The 25,245-nt window shown below is 31.1% G+C and overlaps 1 protein-coding gene across 4 annotated transcripts in view; it reads right to left on the reverse strand.

Moving 5' to 3' along the window:
* Positions 1-3,673: 3,673 nt before the first annotated feature.
* LOC127719571 (tubulin glycylase 3C-like) overlaps positions 3,674-25,245 on the reverse strand; it is a 58,978-nt gene continuing 37,406 nt past the window's right edge. For all 4 annotated transcript variants that reach the window (XM_052225816.1, XM_052225807.1, XM_052225801.1 and 1 more), the window contains 4 exons: positions 24,978-25,083; positions 22,211-22,358; positions 17,622-18,344; positions 3,674-9,115 (listed from right to left, as the gene is read on the reverse strand). In XM_052225816.1, coding sequence (XP_052081776.1) covers positions 8,619-9,115; positions 17,622-18,344; positions 22,211-22,358; positions 24,978-25,083 — 1,474 coding nt within the window. In that variant the 3' untranslated portion in view covers positions 3,674-8,618. The remainder of the gene's footprint in view (positions 9,116-17,621; positions 18,345-22,210; positions 22,359-24,977; positions 25,084-25,245) is intronic.

The raw sequence follows: 25,245 nt of genomic DNA on the forward strand, positions 1-25,245 counted from the left end.
TTCTAATGAACTTTTTTAGAAAAAGAACGAGACGTTCTTTGACATAACCCTGGTTCATCAGCTTTCTGCTCAGACACTGGTGACGTTTTATACAGTCTGAGTAGCTCTTGAATACCGAATGAGTTGGGACATGTATATCCCATATGCAGGTGAAGTTGGTATATTGCTACTAAGGTGAGGGAAATTGATAATTTCAAAATAAAAATCATCTCGTTTGTCATAGATTCTGGTACTGAGATGACCGCTTATGTCTAATTCGAGATATTTCGTATTTCTTCTCTCTGCGTTTTTATATGCAGCAATGTCCAGTTGGAATGGGGACGTTGATCTCGATGTGTCGTGTGGAGAGAGTGTCATGGAACAGAAGTTTCTTCATAATATCAGTTACAAGTGATATAGATATTCCCGAATATTATTTCTACTGGAACAAATATTACAGTATTTGTTCCTAACGGAATAAAGGGTATAGAATATTTGTTCCTAACGGAATAAAGGGTATAAAATATTTATTCCAACAGGAACAGATATAATGGCATTGTGTATGACAAAGTTTCCGGGGGCGGAACAAATGTAAACGTTCGGTGACACCACATTCTGTGCAAATTACAGAACCCTTGCAACAACTCTTCAGTACGGGTCCAGGAGGACTATAAATGAGGTTCTGGTGGGGTTTACAGAATAGAGAATTTTTATTTCATTAATGAAATGCACATTTATACCCCGAGGGGTTGGTGGCATATAAACAATACAATACAAATATATACACAGTTATAAAATATTAAACATCATATATACCGGTAAAGTAAACAAAATTGTAATGATACTTATGCAGGTGTTGTGTCCACTCTCCTCAGTGCACATGACTTTTTAATGAACAGAACGGCAGTAAGCTGCATATTATCAAATAAAGATAGAAGTAATTGTAATCTCTCTTTTTCCGATAATTTTAAAAATCCTGGAAAGATATCAATTATGTCTTTTTCTAGCTGTTTTCGAAAATATTCACAATGCTACAACTGAAGTGTAGTCATTTTTGTCTCAACTGACATTTGCTGTCAACTTCTAGTTCAAAGTTAAGGTGCATGTGAAAGATAAACCAACTACATCTGTAATATCCTGTATTTTAACTTCAATAAGATAGATGCGATCACCATAGTCACCAAACTGAGATTTGTATTGTTAGAATCAATATATTATCATATTAAATATATCGCATAGAATAAAACTAGCTTAATTCTTGTTATTGCAACACCCAATCCGTATAGTCAGCCACAAAAGACCCTAACATAATAATTCAAAATGTGAAACAATCCGAACGACAAACAACAGCCTGATTTATGACCAAAAAAAATCAACGAAGACCAAGTATGACAGATAGTCTGAAGGATTTATTCCCCGAATGAGTTAAAAATCATTTACTGAGTAAACATTTGACAGTGCTAAAACAAAATTATATTAGCTGAGTCTTTTTACTTAAAATGGCACAAATTTATAGAAAAACGGAACAACCGTTCTTTCCAAAGAACAATACTATTATTTTTGAGTTTTAGAAAAGTTAGTAGGCTTGAAAAAAAGGTTTTCATTGCCTACTAACTTCTCAGCAAATCAGGTTAGGGTTGTTTTGGTTAAAAAATTTGCTGCATTTTTCATGAATCTGTGCTATGTATAAAATGTGTATTACAATTTTGTTAACACTAGAAAAGTATCACTTATTTGGGGAACTATTCCCCATTTGATGGGTTGTCCACAACCTGTTAAACTTCGATTAAACTTCAAGTTCTGGAAAATACGACAATTCGAAGATTTTTTACCAAAAGTAAACGAAATGACTCCAACTGAAAACAACATGGGTTCACAAGAAAAAATAATTTGCTACTTTATTCTACAATTTATGGAATAATGTGTCTAAAATATACTCTTGATTGTCGTTACAATAGTAATTTACGATTATCTAAATTTTGTGTCAAAACAATCTCACTCTTTAACTTCGAATATCTCGAATGTTTACTTTGGATGACCTTTATATTTGTGTGACAGATTACCGTGGATAAGTTAAGTTTGTCGATGTTACAATAATGTTTTAATAGACTGATCTTATCAATGGATTAAACGTACGTTACACAACGCTTACGCTCTGGTTTTCCCCCTACTTATCTATGTAAGAAGATAGCTATGACAAACTCTAAACTTAATAGATAGCCAATTCGAAGTGCAAGAATATACAGCTTTGACAAACTCTCAACAAAAATGACAGCCAATGCAAAGTGTAAGAACATAGCTTTGGCAAACTCTTAACTTAATAGACAGCCAATTACTAGTAACAGGAAGCGTAAGCAAACAGCTTTGGCAAATCTTTCAACTTAATAGACCGACAATACAAAGTGTAAGCTTTGACAAAACTGTCAACGTAAAAGACAGCCAATACGAATTGTGAGAAGACAGTTTTGAGAAACTCGTAACTTAATAGACAGCCAATACAAAGTGTAAGAAGACAGTTTTGACAAACTCGTAACTTAATAGACAGCCAATAAGAAGTGTAAGAAGACAGCTTTGACAAACTCGTAACTTAATAGACAGCCAATACGAAGTGTAAGAAGACAGTATTGACATACACATAACTTAATAGACAACCAATACGAAGTGTAAGAAGACAGTTTTGACAAACTCGTAACTTAATAGACAGCCAATACGAAGTGTAAGAAGACAGTATTAACAAACTCGTAACTTAGTAGACAGCCAATACGACGTGTAAGAAGACAGCTTTGAAAAACTCGTAACTAAATGCACATCCAATACGAAGTGCAAGAAGACAGCTTTGACAAAAATCTCAACTTAATAGACAGCCAATACGAAGTGTAAGAAAACAGCTTTGATAAAAATCCCAACTAAATAGACATCCAATACAAAGTGTAAGAAGACAGCTTTGCCAAAGCTCTCAATTTAATAGACAGTCAATACGAAGTGTAAGATAGAAGACAGCTTTGAAAATTCTTAACTGAACAGACGGCCACTAGCTTACATCTATTTCACTTTCAGACTTTACATATACTTACTCTTATTTCGAATTCAGTGTGCAACATATTACAAATTAATTAATGACTCACCAATTTCACAAGTTCTTCAATAGCAATAGAAAAAAAATAGAATGTATAACTAGGGTCCAAAATAGTCTTAGAACCGGTCAGCTGCAGATATTTTACAGTCAATGAATAGATTTTAAAAATTTCAGTTGTTGACAAAAATCCTCTGCAGCAAAATCTAATTAATGCAATTGCAAAAATTTTATGAACTAAAATTACTACTTTTAATGCGAGTTTTTATCATTGTGAACCTGATGCTGTTGCATTTTTAACATTAATCAAAACATAGCAATTATTTCTAAATTTACGGTATTTATTTGATAATATGAGAAAGGGACCTTGGTGGCTGACTTGTGGATGTAGCTGGTTGTCTTCTATAGATCACTGTACCCTTTCACTGGTTTAGGGTGATTTTGAACACGGCTTTGTGAAGCACAAAAAAGGTGCACTTGACTTGAAGCTGTATGTTATAAAGATAGATACCTGCCAAAGGCACAGTTTCCTTCAAACAGCAATGAAATTATAAAATTGACATGTATAGAAGACAGTTGTATTAAACAACTATCAATCATTTAAAAAAAGAGAAAACAAGATTTACAAACTCATAACAATTTATTAAAATAATATACATGTATAAATAAAACTTCTCTAAACAATTTTATGACAATACATATGATTTTATCACATGTGCTTTAAAAAAAATTAAAACAAAGTATCATAAACTCAACAATTATATAGTTTTTTTTTTAATTGTTTAAAAACTAACTGACACCTCTAGGCCAGAATTCAAATATTAGATTTTCTGTATTTTTTTAATGTTCCCTTTTGCCTTCTTCAACAGCTGGTACATCTTACCCTTTACAGACACATAGTTCAACTCTGTTTTCTTTAATTATCCACTGACACCAGAAAAAAGTCAAATGAAAGACAAAAAGGAAGACCTCCTTATGAAAAGGAAATTGAAAATTAAATCTAAAAAGTTTGATTAAAATCTAAAAATTGTATAATTTTGACCTTAATTAGGTGTTATGAAAGTATTCTTTCCTTTGATTACACATCTACCCTTCACAACAGTGAAAAACTTTTAACTTATAAATACAAATGTATTTATGTAACTTAAGTTTCAGTATTCAATACTGAAATCTTACCACAAAGATAAAACAAGCATGCCACAAATCAGAATTAAAAAGTAACAAACTGAAAACGGTTTTCTGCCAGCATTACTCCCAAAGCCATAACATTTAAGCACTTTTATTTTGATTGAATCATTCACAAAAAACTCTTTACTGACAGACAAATCAACAAACTTGATCACAATCTCTAAAACAGATATCTGAATTATTCCTTTAAATAAACTTCTAACTCAAATATCTTGATTTTTTAACAATCACCAATGCAAAGATGATAACCAGCTTGATACACCACTTTTGAAAATATGATTGAAAAAGTTCATTATGCTTTATCTGATTAACTACCTGAACTGTTCTCCTGGATTGCCACTAATGTCTGTTGTCAGATATTTTATTGAGCCACATAAAATCAAGCTTTATAAAATATATTTCAATCACTAAAAACAATAGGCAATTATTCAAATTTTACCATTTAGATGAGATGTTAAAAAGTGCAATCCCAAACTTTAATCTGAAATAAGATAATGAACTTTCAATGGTATTTTTCAGTGATGTGTATATGAAGAAGTTTACCATCCAGCGTATAGAACTGCAGTAATGCAAGAATAACAATCCTCCCTTTTGGGTCAATATATATAGATTGTCTTCATTGATGACAAAATGATAAAATGTAAGCGATACAATTTTCGTAATAAATCAAACCTGTGTGCATTAAGAAACTATAGGTATTATGAAAACCTAAATATATGTCATATATTATTAAATCTTCAGTCCTTTCAATCTTACAAAACAACTAAAATGCAAAATTTTAAGAGATATGGTTAATGGTAGACTATACTTTTTTCAAATTTAATATATTTTCTTTACGTTGGGAAGTGGATACCCGATGGATGTTTAATTGCCAGTAAGAATCAAGCTGGGGTCACTTTAGATTAATGGTTTGGATACAGAATATTCCTTCACATAGATTAATTTTGAATGTAAGTACAGTTGACTATCTTCTCCAACTCACCTAAATTGGGAGTCGAATTTTTTTAGTGGTCCTGTGTTAAAACACAATAATTTACTCCGTTGGAGTCAATTTCAATGAAACTTTGCTTCACTATAAATAAAGTCATACAGTATAACAAGCAATGTAAATTGTAGCTGTATTTTTGTTATTGTTCTGGTACAGGTGAAATGAAGAATGTAAAAGATATTGTGATCCCATTGTAATTCATTATTGATCCAACTTTTAATGTGGGGAAAGACTATACCGGTATATAGATTTAAAACTGAAGATAAAGGTATTCTATAACGAATAACAGTTCAGGCTGTGCTAATTTTGAGCGTGGAATATAAAAATAAATCATTTATCATAGCAATAAAGTTTAAAATATGAAATAATATTGAAAATTTCAAAAGTGTGTAGGATTTTATACAGTGACTTTAAATATAGTATAGTCAACAAAATTCTGTAATATTCAGCAGCAAAACATAGCACCACTCAAATTATCACAAAAGAGTTCAAAATGCAATTAAAAATCAGTGTCTAATAATGAAAAAAATTCAAAAAACAAAGCTTTGATTTTTGGTTAAAACTGACCAAAAATAGGAAAACTTTATACTGATGTTTTTTTTTTATATTTTGTCAGTTGTAATGGCAAAAAAAAAAATCACAAAATATAATGCTTTAACAACAGTAAAGGAATTGATTTTTTTTTATAACAGTGCAAAAAAACCAGAATTTTATTGGAAAAAAAAAGGTGAATACCTTGCAAGTTGGGAGTAATTATCTGAATACAATTAAATTAAAGTTAGTTGTGCCCCCCACAAATTTATTCCATACTTCACATTTCATATAAAAAGTTTCAAAAGAGTTATTTCCCATCTTAGTAGAGATTTTAAAATGGTTTGAATAGCTATTTTTTTACATTTAATTTTTTTAAACTTTATTTACTTAATTTTATGTAACTTCTGAAAGGCTTTTTGATACATTTTTCATCACATGCCTAAAGTACTGATTTCCCCATAGAAACTATGCATGGTGCATTCCTTCCACCCTTGGTATCTCTTGATTTTTTTCGGGGAGTCAACTCACATCTTATGAAAAGTAGGAATGCGGACAGTAAAAACATGTAACAAAATCACACAGTGATAATAAAACTGAACAAAGCAGATAACAAATAAACAGTAAAAATAAAATTTCAATGCCACAGTAACAAGAAAACCATTGTCATATTCTAATATTAAGACCTAACATCAATGGTTCTAAACATGAGTTTAAAGTCAGTGATGCATGAAATATAGGTCATAGTGATCAATTCATTAAATATGATCCTACACCAAATACCAAGTTTGTATAATTTTCATCACACACAGTGGCATGCTTTATCATTGAAGCATAGTACAATACCAAAAACAATCATATTTTTTAGTAAAATAACCCAAAGATATATCTCCATAAGAGTAAGTGTTTTGAACATCTGAGCATTCTTCCATTAAATGGCTATCTGCTCCATAACAGCAGGTAGCTTGGAATTTAAAATAATATTTGTAAAATAAAATAAGACACAATTGAAAAGGCAACTTCTTAAACACTGACATCATATATGTTTTATGTTTAAAATTTTGGGTAAAAGTTTCAATACAGGTACCAGAAATTTAATTAAACAGTCAAGGTAAAATGGTGAACAAAATTTACTTTCCTTACTAAAATTATTTTAGGATTTAACATTTATCCGATCTTTGATAAATATTGCAGTCAAGTTTTATTTGTGAGGGCCTGACGAAAAACTTACCTGCTATAGAAACTTCCTGACATACACATTTTTTGTCAATCGAAATTTACCATCAAGTAATGATGGGATCTAGTGAAAATTTCCTAATAAAATTCTGATTTTTAGGTACCGGTACTGCCAGGAGACAGTTTGTAACTGGAAAAAGCAAGTCACTGACCTAAGTTAATTTCTTTTAGTTTTCATTATACTACTGGCAAATGAATTCTTCGAGAACAAAAACATGTGGAAGAAATTTGCCCTCTTGACTTGTTGGTCTTTATTTGCTGCAGAGTCCAAATATTGTAAACATGGTGATAAATTCCTACAAATTTATTTAACCTGTTGAGATATATCTTATATTGAATAAAAGGAGGATATCCATCAAAGAGACAGCAGCCCAACAACACAAGCTAAGGTTTTCAACAATTAGATATATAATAGTTACAGTGTATAGATAAACATATCAAAAGGAACCTCTACAACAAATAAAACAATGAGCAGAAAAAATGTTTGGCACAAATCATAACATATTGATATATGGGTCATAAAATGTCCTTCACATATTTTTTTCTTGATATGAACATTGTTAAAATTGACCCTTTTAATAATAAATGCAGATATGGCCAGTTATAAGTAAGCGAGGATAATATAAACATTTTTTTTGAAATATTTCAATATATCTTAAATATGAAATTAACAAAGCACTTTTTAATTGGTCTAAACAACTTTAAAACATGGAATAAACATAGACCTCATAATTTCTTTGAAGTTTTGATAGGAAAAAAATTTCATTCTGCAAATCTAAATTAAAGAGGCATAAAAATGTTTGATAAACATATGAAGGCACGTTACTAATTTATCATTTTTTTTTTGTATTTTAAAAAAGGTTCATAAATTTCCAACTTCCAAATTTTTGCTAGTATGCCAAACACCCTAAATCCATCCCTTCTTTGTGTAAGACGACATAAAAGCAGGAGAAGAGAAACAATCAGAACCAATGGAAAGCAATATGGATCTCAATTTTATTTCTTGGCACAATACAGTTTTCTGAGATCATCTTAGCCTGAGGTAACTTAAATCACAGACATTTTATGACAAAAATAAAAATCTCTCTGGAATTCTCACTGAAACGTATACCATTACAAAATTATATTTTAAATCTTCAATGCCATACAAAGATATTACAAAATTGAATACAAAAATCCTTCATCTTTTCTTTCAAACACTGATCGCATAGTTACAGAAACATGATAGCTGGGATCAATTAGATACAAAATGTATACACTTATAGGGCTATTCCTACTTAACTTAAGAAACAAATTATTTCTTTGAAAACATGTTAAAACAGTTCTTAAAGTTGATTAGATCTGTACAAAACTTTCCGTTTATAAAAGAAGGCAATAAAGCACTCTTTCAAAATTGAACTTGCTTAAATCATATAAACAAACATTTGTTTAACTGTTCTTATTACATTTAAAAAAAACTTTTATGAGAAAAAATCTGTGACTAGCAATGACTTATCACATAAGAAAAAACACAATTCACTTGTGAACCTTCATTTCAAAACAAGTGCAGTTCATACTTATTATCGGTTCACTTGTGAACCTTCAGTTCATGAAAAGGGAGACCATTCATACTGGTTTCCTATATCATCTGTTCCCTATACCGTGTGATATAATGGATAATGGATTACGAATCTGAGATGTGTCAATGTATATAGATGAAGTTGAAGGATACCCAGAAGATAGTTCATGACAAGGCATAGTTCGACGACCAATATACCGTCTTACAATTTTTGGAAGTGGACTACCACCAACATATAACTGTGGTGAATTAGGTCTCTGAATTCCTCCATCTGTATAGCGCAATAAGGTCTTATCATTACGAGCAGAAGTAATAGCAAGATTAGAAGCAGACCCACGTCCGCTAACTGAGTTACCACTAGCTGGACGTGAAGTGTAGCTACTTTTTGGTCTCTTTGGATGAAAGCCTCTTACACTACCAGTAGGAGATTTTGAAGATGGAAAATACACACTGTCTTGCCGACATTTACAATTAGGATCATAGTTTTCTAGACGTAAATTCATTCCACCTCCACATTGAGAACATGTCCTAGCCCAGCTACCATCGATGAAGGGATTTAAACCTGTTGAGAAAATGATGCTGTTAGTTATTGCTGGCACAAAGGTTAAATCAATCAATGGTTAGACAATCATATATCAATTCTAAAACTGTCAAGAAAGTAAAAAAAATTCTAAACACATTTTCTAAATTTTTCTATTCTTAGTTTTGCCTGATAACTGATTCATATATTTGTTTTCATTATTTAATCATTTTGTTTTATAAAATATGATTATTTTTTTTATTATCTTTTTGCAAAAATGTCTTGACAGTCTTAAAACTTTAGTATTATATTTTGAGCTGAGATATCTGTTACTGTGTTACAATTTAAAAAATACAGGACTGAACTTCAATGTTAAACACACTTTATTTTGTGTATAAATATACAGGCTAAGCTATACACTCACTGTCAGCAGTCACATGGTTTGAAGTCCCATAAGCAAAACAACAAATTGAGAAGGACATCTAGGTTTAGTATATACTTTAACTTATAGAGATTCTTTAATGTCAAGCATACAATCACTGTGAATCATCACCACCGGATATAGTTTCCATTGGGCTGGTTCTCTGTTCATTGTCTAAGAAAAACAACATTACTGTACAAATACCAGTGTATAGCTACCTGGGTATCTATATGTTGGTATACGTACAGTAACGAAGTTTTTCTTAGACAATGAACAGAGAACCAGGCCAACGGTACCTATATCCGGTGGTGATGATATACAGTGACAATATGCCAAAGGAACCAAGCCTTACCAAATAATTTCTTTTCATAAACGGAAGTTTACCATATACTTTGAATACGATAAGGGTTCTAAGAGTTTCAGATTCTTTAAATATTTTTCATGCATAGTACAATATTCATCACTCCTAAAGTACCATAAAATGAATATTGCCTTGTTGTCCTTCTCCATTCTCTATCTTTTACATGGGATTCAAAAACTTCAAACCACAGGTATCCTACCGCAAGATATATATTTTACCAGGAAAGATATCAACACACTTCCTTCCATCTTTTACGGATAAAATTTCTTTAATTTTTCCAAGATGAAATGTGGGTAACAAATCATAAGTTCATGCCACTACCCCTTGTACACCTAAAGACCTATCAATGTGGAAATTTTATTAGACCATTTTGAGGATAAGAAACAGTGCAAATTCTTCACCAAATATATCTTTTACTGCAAATCAATTGTAATGACAAAAAGAGGTTCTGGTGCAGATTTTTATCTTGCGTATGTATAACAAGTGAATGAGTTGGATTAAATATTCAATGGTTAAATAAGAGATAGAAGAACTTGGACCAAAGTTTAAGAATCTAAAATAGAAATCAAAGGAAGATGGTTATACAATGATAAGTCATTTGAAATATTATTAACGAAATACAGATCTCCCTTTCGAGGATATTTAATGCTGATGGCGGATTCAGGATTTTCAAGAAGGTGGCACAGAGGAATCCATGAAAAATGTGGTGGGCAGGTAGTTAAAATTCTGAAAAATATACTTAAAAAAACAGGTAGGTACTTTGACTTGGATAACAGTGTCATTTAACAAATGAGGCCACTACTTACAGAATTTTGTTGATTCATCATATAGTTTTTGTTTAAGTGCCAGTCTTTGTAAGAATCGGGCAATTTAAAAAGAAATCAAAACATGGCCGAAAAAAAACCTAACCAACCTATTTTGAAGGAACCCTCATCCTGAGTTAGAAATGTTAGATCTTTCGTTTCTGCGTGTATGGTAATTCGAGATATATCTAGATAAATTTTGGTTAGAATGATAGCAAATTATGGAGTTATCTCCCCTTAATTGTTGATTTCTAGTGCATTTCAACCAAATTATATCTTGAATTACCAAAACTGTGAAAGGAAACAAATGTTATACTCATGCACCATTATACATTCTGAACTCAAATTAATGTAAAGCTGAATGGGTTTTTGCTTGTCATGTTTTCACCACTGCCTGATTCTTAGGCAGATTGGCACTTAATTTTTTTCCTTCTTTCACTTATGACCACCAAATTGGTTGGTAGACAGGGAGGATTAAAAAAGTTTTGACAAAATGTACCGTAACAGAATTTTGGGAGTAATAAATAAATGGACTTTACATCCCTGGTTTGCTAAATGAGAAGTACCTGTATATCATTCCTCCAAACATGACTTTAAAAGTTGGTTAAAAAGGCTATTTGTACCAAACATAATTCAATCAAATATGGCCAAATTTAACATAATCAACCTATAGCCTTGTTCAGTTTAGTGTAAGCTTGCCTGTATCCTTAGTTGTTAAATACATGTAAGCATTTCTTTTTTCTTTGCATACATATATATAAGTGTTCTTCTTTTCTTCAAAGCATTGTAAAAAAAGTAAAATTTTCTTTTTTTTTCTGTGGGTATGAAATATGTAATTCCAAAGCTGGTATTAATCAGAGAATGTAGATAAAGTAAACAGTCCTACATGCATTATAATCCTTTTTTTTTTCATAGAAATATGTAATAATTCACTTCCTAATTACACAAATATCAAGTAACACTCGTTCATATCTATAATTCTTAATAATACAAATTGAACATATCATTGATGTCAAAATATAATGAATATCATTTAAAACTATATAAAGTACTTACAATTTTTTTTTGTCCAACTTGGGGAGAAAAGATCTTAAGTTTAAGAAACAAAAACAAATGGAAGAAAAAGACACTAATAGAAAAAAAGTCTCCTCTAGAGGTTCCTTTTCAAAATACCAACAAATCACTGAAGAAACAAAACTTATGACAAGATTGGAATGAACATATCAACCAAACACTAAGGTATCTGAAACTTAATCAAAATAGCAAACAAATGTATGTTTTGGAAAATGAATTAAACCTTTAAGCCATTATACAAAAATCCTAGATTTCTTATACAAATTTGTTGAACAATTGCTATATTTTGTGTACTGTAGAAAAAAAAAAACAGAAAATCCAACTGAAATTTTTTATTTTTTTTGGATAAAGAAAACATCTTGGTTGGGGATGAGAAATGTGGCCTTAGTTATTAAATTTGTCCAGATACCTTAGTTAAAATGTTAAAATAGAGAAAATGTGTTTAAAATGCTTAAGAAATGAACATGACATGAAATTGATACTCTGTCATGGAAATGATTTTCTTCGGGTTAAGTATTATTAACTGGTTAAAAAAGCTTGAATTGAAAAAATAAAGGGAAAAAAATCCCACAATTAAATTTAGATAACTGTGCAAATTATTGAGACTTTCAAAATCAATGGTTACCTAGAAACAATAAATTTTCTATTTTTCTCTTTTAAACTGTTGAGTTATTCCCAGCATTTGCGTGCATACCATTTGAATGATATATATTTAATGAAAACTAACAACTTCTAATGTTAAGCCTCAAAATTTTTGCTGATAAAACTGATCTAAAACATCATGTAGTATGTGTGAGCCTTCAATTTAAAAAAACAAATCCCCCTTTTCATGGGAGTATCATCAGTAAGTATTAAAGTTAAAATTGATGTTGACAAAGTATTTATAATTAGTAATAATCGTGCCACAGCAGAATGATGAATAAAGGTCAATTTTGTCAAAATCAAGGAAATAAATAAGAGATGAGTGGAAATAAAATATGTTAATATGCACAGATATGGAAATAACTTTAACATCTAATTTTCTTTCAGATTATAATCAATGCCAACAAAATTTAATTTAGGACATTAAATAAAGCTAAATCACATATTAATATCAACTTTTAAAAATAAAAAAAATATAAAAACTTTGTTTGTTACCTTGAGAATAGTGGTTTTTTTTGGTGATTGGTGCAGGTTACAGTATAACTGGGAGAAAAACAGGTGAAAAATAGAACAGAAACATTCTTAGGTCCTAGTATCATAAAATTTAACCTCAGACATCTGTGTAGTAATAAACAAAGCCACAGCTTCAAAGTAGAATGTAGGGACAAAAATGATGACAAGATATCAATTAATTTTGACATGGGGACTCGGGACTCAAGAGTGAACCTTAAAATATATGCACATACATGTATATATGTTCAAGTAAAAATTCAAACATAAAACATGGTCCTTGAAAAATGAACCTTTGGATCATGCATAGCAATCTTACACAGATACCAAAAGGGGAACCCATTATGAGCATCAACAATATAGTTTGTATCCCTCACCAAACTATCCCATCAGGCTTGATATATATATATATGTTTTTTGGAAATAATACAGTGTTTCAGGTATATTACAAACACTATAAAATTAAAAAAAAAATCTGGTATTGAAACAAAAGAACTAAAATATTGTATGCACTGGACTCTTCTATATACAGGAACAATTTCAGTTGTCAGGCATTCTTAAATCAGGATACCAACACAGATCTTGACCATTCAGTCAAAAAGGCCCCTGAACTTAAATGTTACTTGATATTTGTTTTCATTTGCTGTTTATACTTATCATTTTGAATACCAAATATTTAAGTACTACATGTAGTTGCATTGATGTAGAGTGTATATAGGCAGACAACAACAAACAATATACAGTTAGAAACACTGAAAATGGAAATGTTGGTTTAAAGGTTAATACAAATAATGCATATATAGATGTTAATAAAATGAACACCAATATTTGTGTATAGATGTAATTATAACTCTCATTCATTTTTTCAAGTCATAATGTGTTTAGATTCTAAGATGATAAAAGAATAGCCAAATTTTGAATGATGGGAAATTCATCCAGTTGGAAGTACAATGTAGATAAAATTACTTATTGTGTACACCATACATGTGTTAACCAATTTTCTTGCAAATCTAAATTCAAATATTGGTGTTCTTTTCAAGCTAAAAGGTGAAAGCAATAATTAGATTTGCTTCAGAGTTGTTATATAACTGCTTATTAACTAATAAATTCGTCAGTATGAAAAATGTTGAAGCTTTGGAAAAAAAATCAATTTGGAGGCATCTCCAAAGAAGTCAATCATTTTAAATTTGAATTAAAAGGAATTTGGAAACAAAAAGAATGAAATTTTTTTTTTTTGCAGTAAAAAACTTGTCTGAGGCATAAAACAACAAAACTGGCAGCTTTTCCTCTGGTTAATAAGACAAGAATGTTACAATGAGATAAAGGTTAAAAGTTTAAAAGGTCAAAGGTTACATCAAGCTAAAGGTATAGTTCTTTGAACAGGTATTTTTCCCTTCAGAGTCTAAATACCCTTCACCAAGGTCATCTATAACTTTGCTAAAATCTACTAGCTTATAAATCACTAGGCAAAGAAATGTTGCAAAGAACATGCATAAATATGTATATCAACCAAATGTGTTTCCAAGTTGAAGATTTATATGTTGTCTTTTAACAAGGTAAAATGTTTGTTTGTGAGCAGTGTGAAAACTGTTATTGTTATTCACCAAGGCCTAAGTCAGAGATTCTTATCTCCTTAACATGACAGAAAAAAGGTTTACTTACAGAACAGACGAAGAATCAGAAGTAGAAGGATATGCAGACCATGGACCAATAAATATAAAAAAGCACTAAGAAACTATACATCCAATATTCCTATAGGGACAATTCAAATACTTGTCATGTAATAATACAACTGATATAGAAATGACAGACAACATTAAAGATTTACAGACATTTATATAAAATGTACCACATGTAACATCTTACCAAGTCACAACTTCAGAATTTAGAGCACTCTGGGTAATATTTTAAAAAGTATCTAAAATGGTTGATTGGTTAACAATGTCCAAAACAATGGATATTCAACTAATGGCTAAACATTGTTATCATTTGGGAGTCTAAATAATGAAATAACTGATAGTCCTTTAAATTCTTAAAGAGGCACAGAGAACAAATGGACAACTGTTCCAAACTAACTAAAGGTCCTTTGTAAAATTAATTGGTAAAAGTACATGCATTTACCAAAGGATGTATGAATTTCTAATTTAAGAAAATTGTTCATTAAACTGATAATTGTATTAGCTTTATATGCTTTTGATGTTCTTATGAGGGTATTACATGCACATGAATTAAGTTAATATGGTAAATATTTGCAGCTTTTTTCTCATGGTAAGTCAATTTAATTGCACAAAATGAAAATAAGTGCTTTATTAAAGGAGCTCAAAATTATAAGTGACCTTTTAGAAGCAAATACAGATGATGAGAAAAAGACATGAAATGAAAGAAAATAAGAAAAAACAACAGAAGAAACAAAGATTGGAATGACAATAATTGATCGCTAACTAGCAAGCACCATCACCTCAATGCAGAAATAAAGCATGCACCGACCTCTAAAAATATACCACCATGCAATTCCACAATATTAATATTAGCTGAGAAATGTTGTGATGATAACATGCCAGAAATGTGCCATAAACCTACACCACATGCGATATATTTATATTGACTATATAAAGTGCCACTTGGGTGTGTAAACGTGGTCATAAGCCAAAAGTCAGTATACCAGAGGTTAATATTTATACCTTCACCATTAAAACTCAACACTTGGACTACCGTGGTTAACAATATGGACCTTAATGACTGGAAGTTTTGGGATATAAGCTTTCGTTAGATGTAATTTGATTGGATGACGTGGAAACTGCTGAAATGTATAGTAACTGCTCCCCGATGACTGTCCTTTCTTACGTCGACGTTTGCCTTCAAATAAACAATTCTTGACATCAAAGTCAGTACATAATGTCTAATTTAAATGTATTATACAAACTTCTGTTTCCTGTTTGGCTTTTCATCACATAGTGTTTCAATGAACACACTTGTATTTTCCACTCTTGCCCAGTTCTGTTTTCCTTCATTATATTTTGAGAAGTCAAAACAATTTTTGCTTAGTTATTATATTCTTAAGTTGTTATATAATTCTGGTTAAAACCCTACAATGCTAGATGGAATTTGTTTCAAAATGAACATTTTACTTAGATGAATAGAAACTCTGATAATAATATTTTGTATTGAAAATATGTTATCTGTCCAGTTTCATTAGAGATGGATATCATTTTTGTTGTAATTTTAGTAACAGATTAAAATTTAAAGATGAAAAAAAAAAATTGCTTCTATAAATTTCAGTTTCGAATTTTTCTTTTATACCTTTCCCTCTTTTTTCATTTTTTTAAAATATCTATGAAAAGGCTTTAAAGTGTAGCGTTCATTAAAATTTTCTGAAATTTTCTGTATAGTTATTCAAAGAAATCTCACAATAGGCATTTTTTATTTTTCACAGCATATAAATTTGAGTGTGTACAAAGGACAATGAAGTTAAGTTTACTTGTTTACTAGGTGGACCATAAACTCAACATCTTTTTGTTAAATGTCCTTTAAAAGAGCCTTCATAATCATCATTGGCCAATTAAATCATTGAACATGTAAAAACAAAATGCCCCCTAAAACCAAGTTAGTTTCTACATTTTACAAATAACAAGCAAGCAAATTTTATGCACTATATACACACTCGAAGTTCAAGTATTTTAGCTGTAAAATGGGTAGCAATGTTTTTCTTAACATTTATCCATAACTGAAATCTCAATTCAAATTTTTGATTCCAAGGTTTATCCCTTTTAAACCCATTCTATCAAGTTAACTTGGGGATGGAAGGATTTTGTGTCATTCCCACACCAAAGTCAGTGCACTCCAAACAGTAATATGACACCAAAGTGTTTTCTAGCAAAAGTGGTGATATAATGTCTTAGATGATGTTATGTAAAAGAATAGTTAAGAAAAATAGATGATGAAGGGAGTGAACTCTTAACAGGGGAGTGAACTCTAATCAGGGGAGTGAATTCTACTCTAGCACTGTAGGGTTAAATAACCTGTTATAAATGGTAGAAAAGCCAAACTATTAATTAATTTATCCTACTGTTATATAGTCTGAAGCTTTGTATTAACATAAAAAATCTACAGAAAAAAGTCTGCGATAATAAATGTAAAATTATAAGAAATATATAAAGTATTTGAATTCAGTCAACTATCAATCATTTTTCAGTAACTCCTGATCAAATACATAAAAAAGTGACTGAATTGTATCAATATAAGAATAAATCATTAAAATGTTGAATTTACACAACAAATGTTTTAGCATTCATCATACAAATGAAAAATTTCTGTTTATATAAACACTTATCCTTTTCACCAAAATGAAATATATTACATTGAATGATTTTTGCCTAAAACTGGATCCAAACAAAATGACTCCCTGAATCAATAGTATCATGAATCAAACAGTTTTCACTCTGAAAAGAAATTAGGGTATTGATACTGGTGTTAAGTCAGATCGATATATATCTTCACTTTCTCTCCTCAAATTGAAATACTTCAATCTAGGTGAAGACAAACCCTTGATACTGACATTAACACTAGCATAAGGAACTTTGGGAAATGTGATCATAACCTCTGGCCTCTTAAATATTTCTTTTGGTTTACGTATCTGATGTCCTAAAGGACGATGTTGATGTATCCTTTTTCTGGTTCTTGGCGGCTTATTTGGAGGAAAAGCAGCCAGTTTGTAAACCATATCTATTTCTGCGTTACCTTTAGATGTGATTGTACTCGACGATAATGCTGGTTTGATTGTCTTTAAGTCTGTAGACTCAACGTTGTTTACGGTAAGGTTTGGCCTATTGTCACCTAAGTTTGGAATGGAGTAATTTGTTGTTGAACAAGACGTATTAGAAACCATTCTGGTTGGAGTATAATGCATAATGCTAGCAGTTGGAATAGCCGCAGACTTCTCCAGTTTTGGCACAGGTGGGGAAGGAGGTATATTCTGTTCCTTTGCTTTGACATTGACAACATCCGAGTGGCTACTGGAACGTATTGTGTAACTGGATGACTTCTCTGGTCTGGAAGATTTTTCTGTGTTGTTGACAATAGGTTTAGTCTGTTGTTGTGATGATTGTTTAGACTGACTGACACGATTTTCAGTTGCTGACTTACCAAGTTTGACAGGAGCAGAGTTGGACCCATGCTTGTTACTGCTCTGGTCCAAATTTTCACTCTGGGGACGTCTACTAAACGTCACAGCATTAGATGGCTGTCTACGTGGAGTACAGTTTGCATTGGTGGACGCAGACTCATTATTACCATGGTTACTGTCCTGTATGCTTCGCCTTATGAAGCTTGGTTTCTTAATGGCTTGTCCCTCTGCTGCCAGACTCATCCCTATGTATGGGGGCACTGTTACCAGGGGCTGCTTATATGCCAATTCAAATCTCCCAATATCACAATTCCTGTCAAACTTTCTATCAATCACAACTGTAAAGATAAAAATATTAATTATCAACGTGAGAATAAAATGCCTTCCTGTCAATTACTGATTCAAAATTTCCAATGGGATTGCTAAAGATACAGAATATCAAAATTTCCAATAGGATTGCTTAAAATACACTAAATGTAAGTATAAAATCATTAAGATAATTTGAGTAAACTTTGAATTTCCTAAGAAAACTTGGGGAAAAAACAGAAAAATAGAAAATTTCAAGGGCATCTATATTGGTATCATATTTTAGTGTACAAAACTCTGATACATGTACAGTGAAATCTGTAACCCTATGGTAAACAAAAAGTCCATAGTGAACTCTTGTACAGAGAATTCTAAAATTTAATAATATTTAAATAGTACTGTTTGAAGAGATGCCACTGTCAAATCTGAAATTGATGTGGGCAACTCATCCAACACAGTAATGTTATTCCTATTCTTATGCAATACCAGTGAAATAATCAAAATAGATGTTTGAAATGTTATGAAAACATCCCTGTGATTGTGCAATATCTCTGACCATCAATCATGGAAATGACACCAGGCATCATCATAATGCATTAGAATTATAAAATAAAAATTTTTAAGAAATTTATTGTACTTCAGTTCAAAAACATTTAGCTCAAGATATAACCCCTAAAAATTGTTGCTACAAATACTATGTGAAACATAACAAAACTATAACATAAAAGCCTCCATAAAATAATAAACCAAAAAGATTCTTCCACCAAGGTGTAATAAATATTTACTAAAAAGAGTACATTTTGTTATATTTAGTTTAAATATCTGTACAGATATCTCAAAATTCAAGTGAAACATTATTTCTTAATAAAATAAAGGAGGACCACTGTCAAAGCACACATTTAACATATGGGTTTACTTGATCATTTAAGTTATTATTGTTAAAAGTGATGAAAAGGTATAACACTGAATAATTGGGATAAGAAAACTACTTACATATATTATAAATAAGAGTAAAGAGACATAATAATAATAATTTTATAAAAACATTTTACCTACATATACAAAATATGGTTACATAAATAAGTGAAGATCTGTTGTATCTAAATATTATGAAGATATACAAATATGAATTTGATGTGAGGTGTAAATCCAATGACAAATGTAACCAAATGAAATCTAAGTTTTAATTTCATTTATAATATGATTTCCTTTTCTATAAAAAGCTAATAGAAAATCTTATTTCATTTATTTTTCACTGATTTGTATCAAATAAATAGTGTACAAACTTATACATTTATTCTAATGGTGTGCTATAAAAAAAAATGACAACAAATGAACGTAACATGCATGTCACATGCAAAGCTAAAGCATTTTTTTTTTATGTAAAAGAAAGGGAACTCAGGCAAAAGTTCCTTTCATCATACCTATCTGAGTATGTACAAAGGACAATTAAGTGGAAAGTTTGGTTTTTTTTTGGCTAGGTGTACTATGAAATAACTATATCGTTGTTTTTAAAACTAAGTACATACTCAATATTGAGCTGTAAAACAACAGATAGACTAAAAATAATAAAGAATTCAATTTTAATTTTTTTTTGTCCTTTTGGTTCTTAATTTGTTATTTGAAGAAAAATGTTGGGCTTAGCAGGTACTAAACTCCTTAAATTTTAAAATTGTTATTGGTAAACCAACTTTCGATGAAGAATATTTTATATAAAGAATATTTTATATCCTAGAGACAGATGTGTTCAATACGTCTGGAGTATATCAGTGACAAGATAATAAATACTACAATAGGGTAATATTATAAGTGACAAGAGACAAGTTATATGAAGCATATATCTACCATTACCCATCATGCCATAGTGTTACTTACTGTACATCTGATAAACATCTCATTAATTATACAACAACATAAAACATGTAATGTAAAATTACCTCCCTTGCACAAAAACCCAACTTAAAAAATAAAATAAAAACAAGAGCAAAAAAAAAACCAAACAAACTAACAAATTTTAATACATTTAAAAGCTTATATTTTCATAAAAATGTTGTTAAAACAAAGATAAGTTCTGTGTCTTTTTCTCATTTTGTAAATAAAATAAATACTGAATTATCTCCCCTGTCAAAATCAAATGCTATTAATTACAAGCTGTAACAAGCTTTCGGTAATATCTACATTGATAATATGAATATTAAATCTTTTTCATAACACTGATTCGAAAACAGTACAAACTATTTAGCAAAAAATCCTTAAAATCTAGCCAAACAAACAATAACAAATAGCAATTATATCTATGAACATATAATATTAATACTGAAGCATTAACTGTGGACATAGCCTTATGTAAAAATGAAATAGAAATTTAGATCTAATCAGAATAAGAAATATATGAACTTGTTAACATCTCATGATATTAGTATTTTTTAAGACCTTATCCTATATGTAAATTCATAAATGTTCGAACATTTCCCTTCCAGTCAACTCAGACCTATTCAGTAATTTCAAAGCATATTAGTATTTATCATTTAGTAAAGTTAATAAGTATATCTATTAAACAAAGAAAAGATAAACTGAGCAGACCTTGATTTAATACCAGCAAATTGAAATGTGAAATGTTTAATAACTGTTTAACAGACAGGAAAGTTCAGATATTTCTCCTCGTTTCCAGATCAAAAAAGCTTGAAATCTGTTTTCCTATGACAAATAGAATTCTCTTTAATTGCATTAGGCCAAACCAGGGCTTCCAAAATTATTTTTAGCCAGCCGGACATTTTATATATTATCCCGATTTTAATCCCTTAAGACTAAATAAACAAAAGGCAATTATGGTAATCAGTTGCCGAGTTTGCCATCCCAATGATTGATATTTAAAAAAAACGATATTAAACTTTCTTTGATTCAAATTCGAAGTTCTGACGTAAACTGTTAAATTGGCAGTGCACCATCCGAAGTGTGCAACATCAGCATACTTATATTTGCCTTAGACTCTTTATTTGTGCAAAATAACGTTGTCAAAAACTTTACTTTCGTTTTTCAAATCTGAAACCGGATGTTATCTTGACAATGGTAAAACATGGACCAGAGACGGATACGTAAATTCCGTGTCATTGCAAAGCATGAATGAGTGTAAGTAGCTCATTCTACGTTATTTCTTCAAGAAAATATTCGAAATAAATGTGAGATAAAGGTATCAATGACAATTTAAGCATTTTTTTAAGAAATTAGGATGCATAATTAAATTTCACACCTGTGCACATGCACATGCGCACACATGTACTAGTTCAAACAGAAACATGTCTCTGGTTCAAACAACGTGGTTATGACGATTTTTCATTTTCACCTCTTTAATTTTTTCATCAAATCTGATTTGTAAATGTAATTCTGATAATTTAAATCTTTTTGACTAAATTAATTAGATGCAAACCGGTGAAATGTAAGAAAATAACTATGAATAGACAGATCAATGTCCGGTTCAAAATAGTTTACCTGTCACCTGAACAGGTAAATTTCAGCTGTTCGACAACTAATTAGCCTTGATTAAAATGAGAAGGTATTAAAGCAGAGGTTGTTTTGATAGTACTTAATGATCATGTCACTTTAATGACCGGAAATGTGTGGCTGTTAAAGGCAAAAGGTTGGGTCAAAAAGATCGCGAATTATGTTAAAATGACCGTCTCTTAAGAAAGCCTTGAAAAATAAAAAGTAGATGACCGTTTCGTGCTTTGCCCAGCTGGACTTTTACCGGACATTATACAAATGTCCGGAATATATGACCGTTTTGGAAGCCTTGGGCCAAACATTATTTTTTTTGACAACCACAATTTTTTAAAAAGATTTACACAAGGCAAATATCCACTGATACTGCTTTATTCAGGACAACAGACAAATACTGCACCTTTCATCGTGTCCTCCATTACATTAGCACAGAGTCTCGACGTAATTGCTGTACTGCTTTCCATGCTTGGACTAGAATTTATCTCTATCAACCAGGGCTGGTAATCTTCTGTCAGCATAAAATCAGCACCATACAATTCAAAAGAGGACTGAAAAAATAGTATGGAATCTACATTATTAACAAAGTGTTCCCCTGTTAGTGTTTCACAATCAAATGTGTTGAGGTGCAAGGCAACCATTATAAAGTATATATCTGCTTCTGGAAAGTAATTCCATTATGAATGGAAAGAAATTTATCCATGAGTGTTATCATGCTTTCTATTTACATAATGAAGCACAGGAATTGATACTATAAGAATAAAAGCATGAATTTGTATACAGGCTTTTAAAAATATTTGAATACCAATGTCTTAATGGCCATTTGAAGTTTGATTGTTCAGATGTAAAAAAATCTATTGTATGATTCTAGAGTTTGTCTCTAGTGCTGTGTGGAGGCAGTAGAACGTTTCCCCGTGCTTGAGGTGTATGCTCTTATATAATATTTACAGTTATGGTGTGATTGTTCATGTGAGAATTTCTCATATTAATACACCGTCAAAATTTCATGTTTAGTTTCTTCAAAATACTGGTCTGGTCATCTGTTTTGTATATTGCCCTTTCATACTATTTTAAACTGCTAGGTTTTCTTACATATATTTCAATGTGCCCCGTGCTGTCTATCATTTGTTGTTTAGTTTTATATATATTGTCTATCATTTGTTGTTTCGAAATTATTGGTCTTTTGTTGGGCAATGTATGACAAATATATGTTGAAAAACCTCGCCCGTAATTATAAATTATGTAATTCATTGACCGCTCCCGACATGTGTAACTTCAAGGCATATTTTAGCGGCGATCGATGTCTTTCAAAATTACTGCACTTTTCTTGTATCCCTTGTGCTTTCGACTGGAGAACCGTCGTACACAAGCATCGCACAGGTTGGCACTCTGAGGTGGGTGGGGAGCAAGAAGGTGAACTGTGGTTTATTTTTATCAATAGTACCGCTTAAGTCGACGCAAGGGGCCGTCTTGACCTTGTTGTAGGGTATGAATGATTCGTTCATTGTTGAAGACCCTACATCAACTGTCAAGATGCAGAACACTGAACAGGAATAAAAGCCCTGTTCATTGATCAATTTCTATTTTTTCTATGTATTGTGTGCGATTTTGTCCCATGTACATTTACTCCATATCCTTTCATTTTCTATGAACAAGAGTGCACACGCTGAAATGTCTCGCCTTCTTTACTAACCATTGATATTATGCTGATAGTCCTAAATGAAAGCTTTACTACAACTATTACATAAACTTAACATGATCCAAGAAAATGAAGTCAAGGTCATATAAACCAAACGAGAAATACATGTACACCTTACAATCATTCAATACACTAAATATAGTTGACCTATTGCTTATAGTTTCTAAGAAACAGACTTAACCAAGAAAACTAAACATTGACCAATGAATCGTGAAAATGAGGTCAAGGTCAGATGAACCATGCCAGGCAGACATGAACAGCTTACAATCCTATCATACAACAAATATAGCTGACCTATTGCTTATAGTTTAAGAAAAACAGACTGAAACACATAAACTTAACACTGAGCAATGAACCGTGAAAATGAGGTCAAGGTCAAATAAAACCTGCGAGACTGACATGTACATCATAGAATATTTCCATACACCAAATAAAGTTGACTTATTGCATATAGTATAAGAAAAAAGACCAAAACTCAAAAACTTAACTATAACCACTGAACCATGAAAATGAGGTCAAGGTCAGATGACACCTGCTAGCTAGACATGTACACCTTACAATCATTCCATACACCAAATATAGTAGTCCTATTGCATAAAGTATAAGAAAAACGGACCAAAACACAAAAACTTAACTATAACCACTGAACCATGAAAATGAGGTCAAGGTCAGATGACACCTGCCAGCTAGACATGTACACCTTACAATCATTCCATACACCAAATATAGTAGACCTATTGCATACAGTATAAGAAAAACAGACCAAAACACAAAAACTTAACTATAACCACTGAACCATGAAAATGAGGTCAAGGTCAGATGACACCTGCCAGTTGGACATGTACACCTTACAGTCCTTCCATACTCTGAATATACTAGACCTATTGCTTATAGTATCTGAGATATGGACTTGACCACCAAAACTTAACCTTGTTCACTGATCCATGAAATGAGGTCGAGGTCAAGTGAAAACTGTCTGACAGGCATGAGGACCATGCAAGGTACGCACATACCAAATATAGTTATCCTATTACTTATAATAAGAGAGAATTTAACATTACAAAAAATCTGAACTTTTTTTTCAAGTAGTCACTGAACCATGAAAATGAGGTCAAGGACATTGGACATGTGACTGACAGAAACTTCGTAACATGAGGCATCCATATACAAAGTATGAAGCATCCAGGTCTTCCACCTTCTAAAATATAAAGCTTTTAAGAAGTTAGCTAATGCCGCCGCCGCCGGATCACTATCCCTATGTCGAGCTTTTTGCGACAAAAGTCGCAGGCTCTACAAAAACCTTAAAGAAATAATTGTTGTAGAAAAAAAAAAAAAAAAATTTTTGGAGATTAAATTATCTTTTGAAGATGAACTTGAAATGAAAATTATCATCATTAGTGAAATGTATGAAACTTTTTACTTGTAATAATAAACCTTAAGAAAACACTAATTGGTTTCTTTTTCTATTTACCTTTCTATATTCTATAATATCTTGAGTACACAACAGAGCACATACAATAGCATTCTTCATTCCAGGATATATCACATCATCCCATAGATTGCCTAATTTTCTTGACCTAAAAATTATAAAAAAAATCCTATGTAATGACAATAAGATGATCTACTGGAAGAAAAATAGGGTATTTAACTGATCATAATTCTATCTTCTTAAGGACTGTTTCAAAAATACTCGGTCATATAGAGAGTAGTGAAAGATAGATCCATAATTACTATATGAA

Source organism: Mytilus californianus, unplaced genomic scaffold (genome assembly GCF_021869535.1).
Source record: "Mytilus californianus isolate M0D057914Y unplaced genomic scaffold, xbMytCali1.0.p SCAF_1, whole genome shotgun sequence".
Taxonomy (NCBI): Eukaryota; Metazoa; Mollusca; class Bivalvia; order Mytilida; family Mytilidae; genus Mytilus; species Mytilus californianus.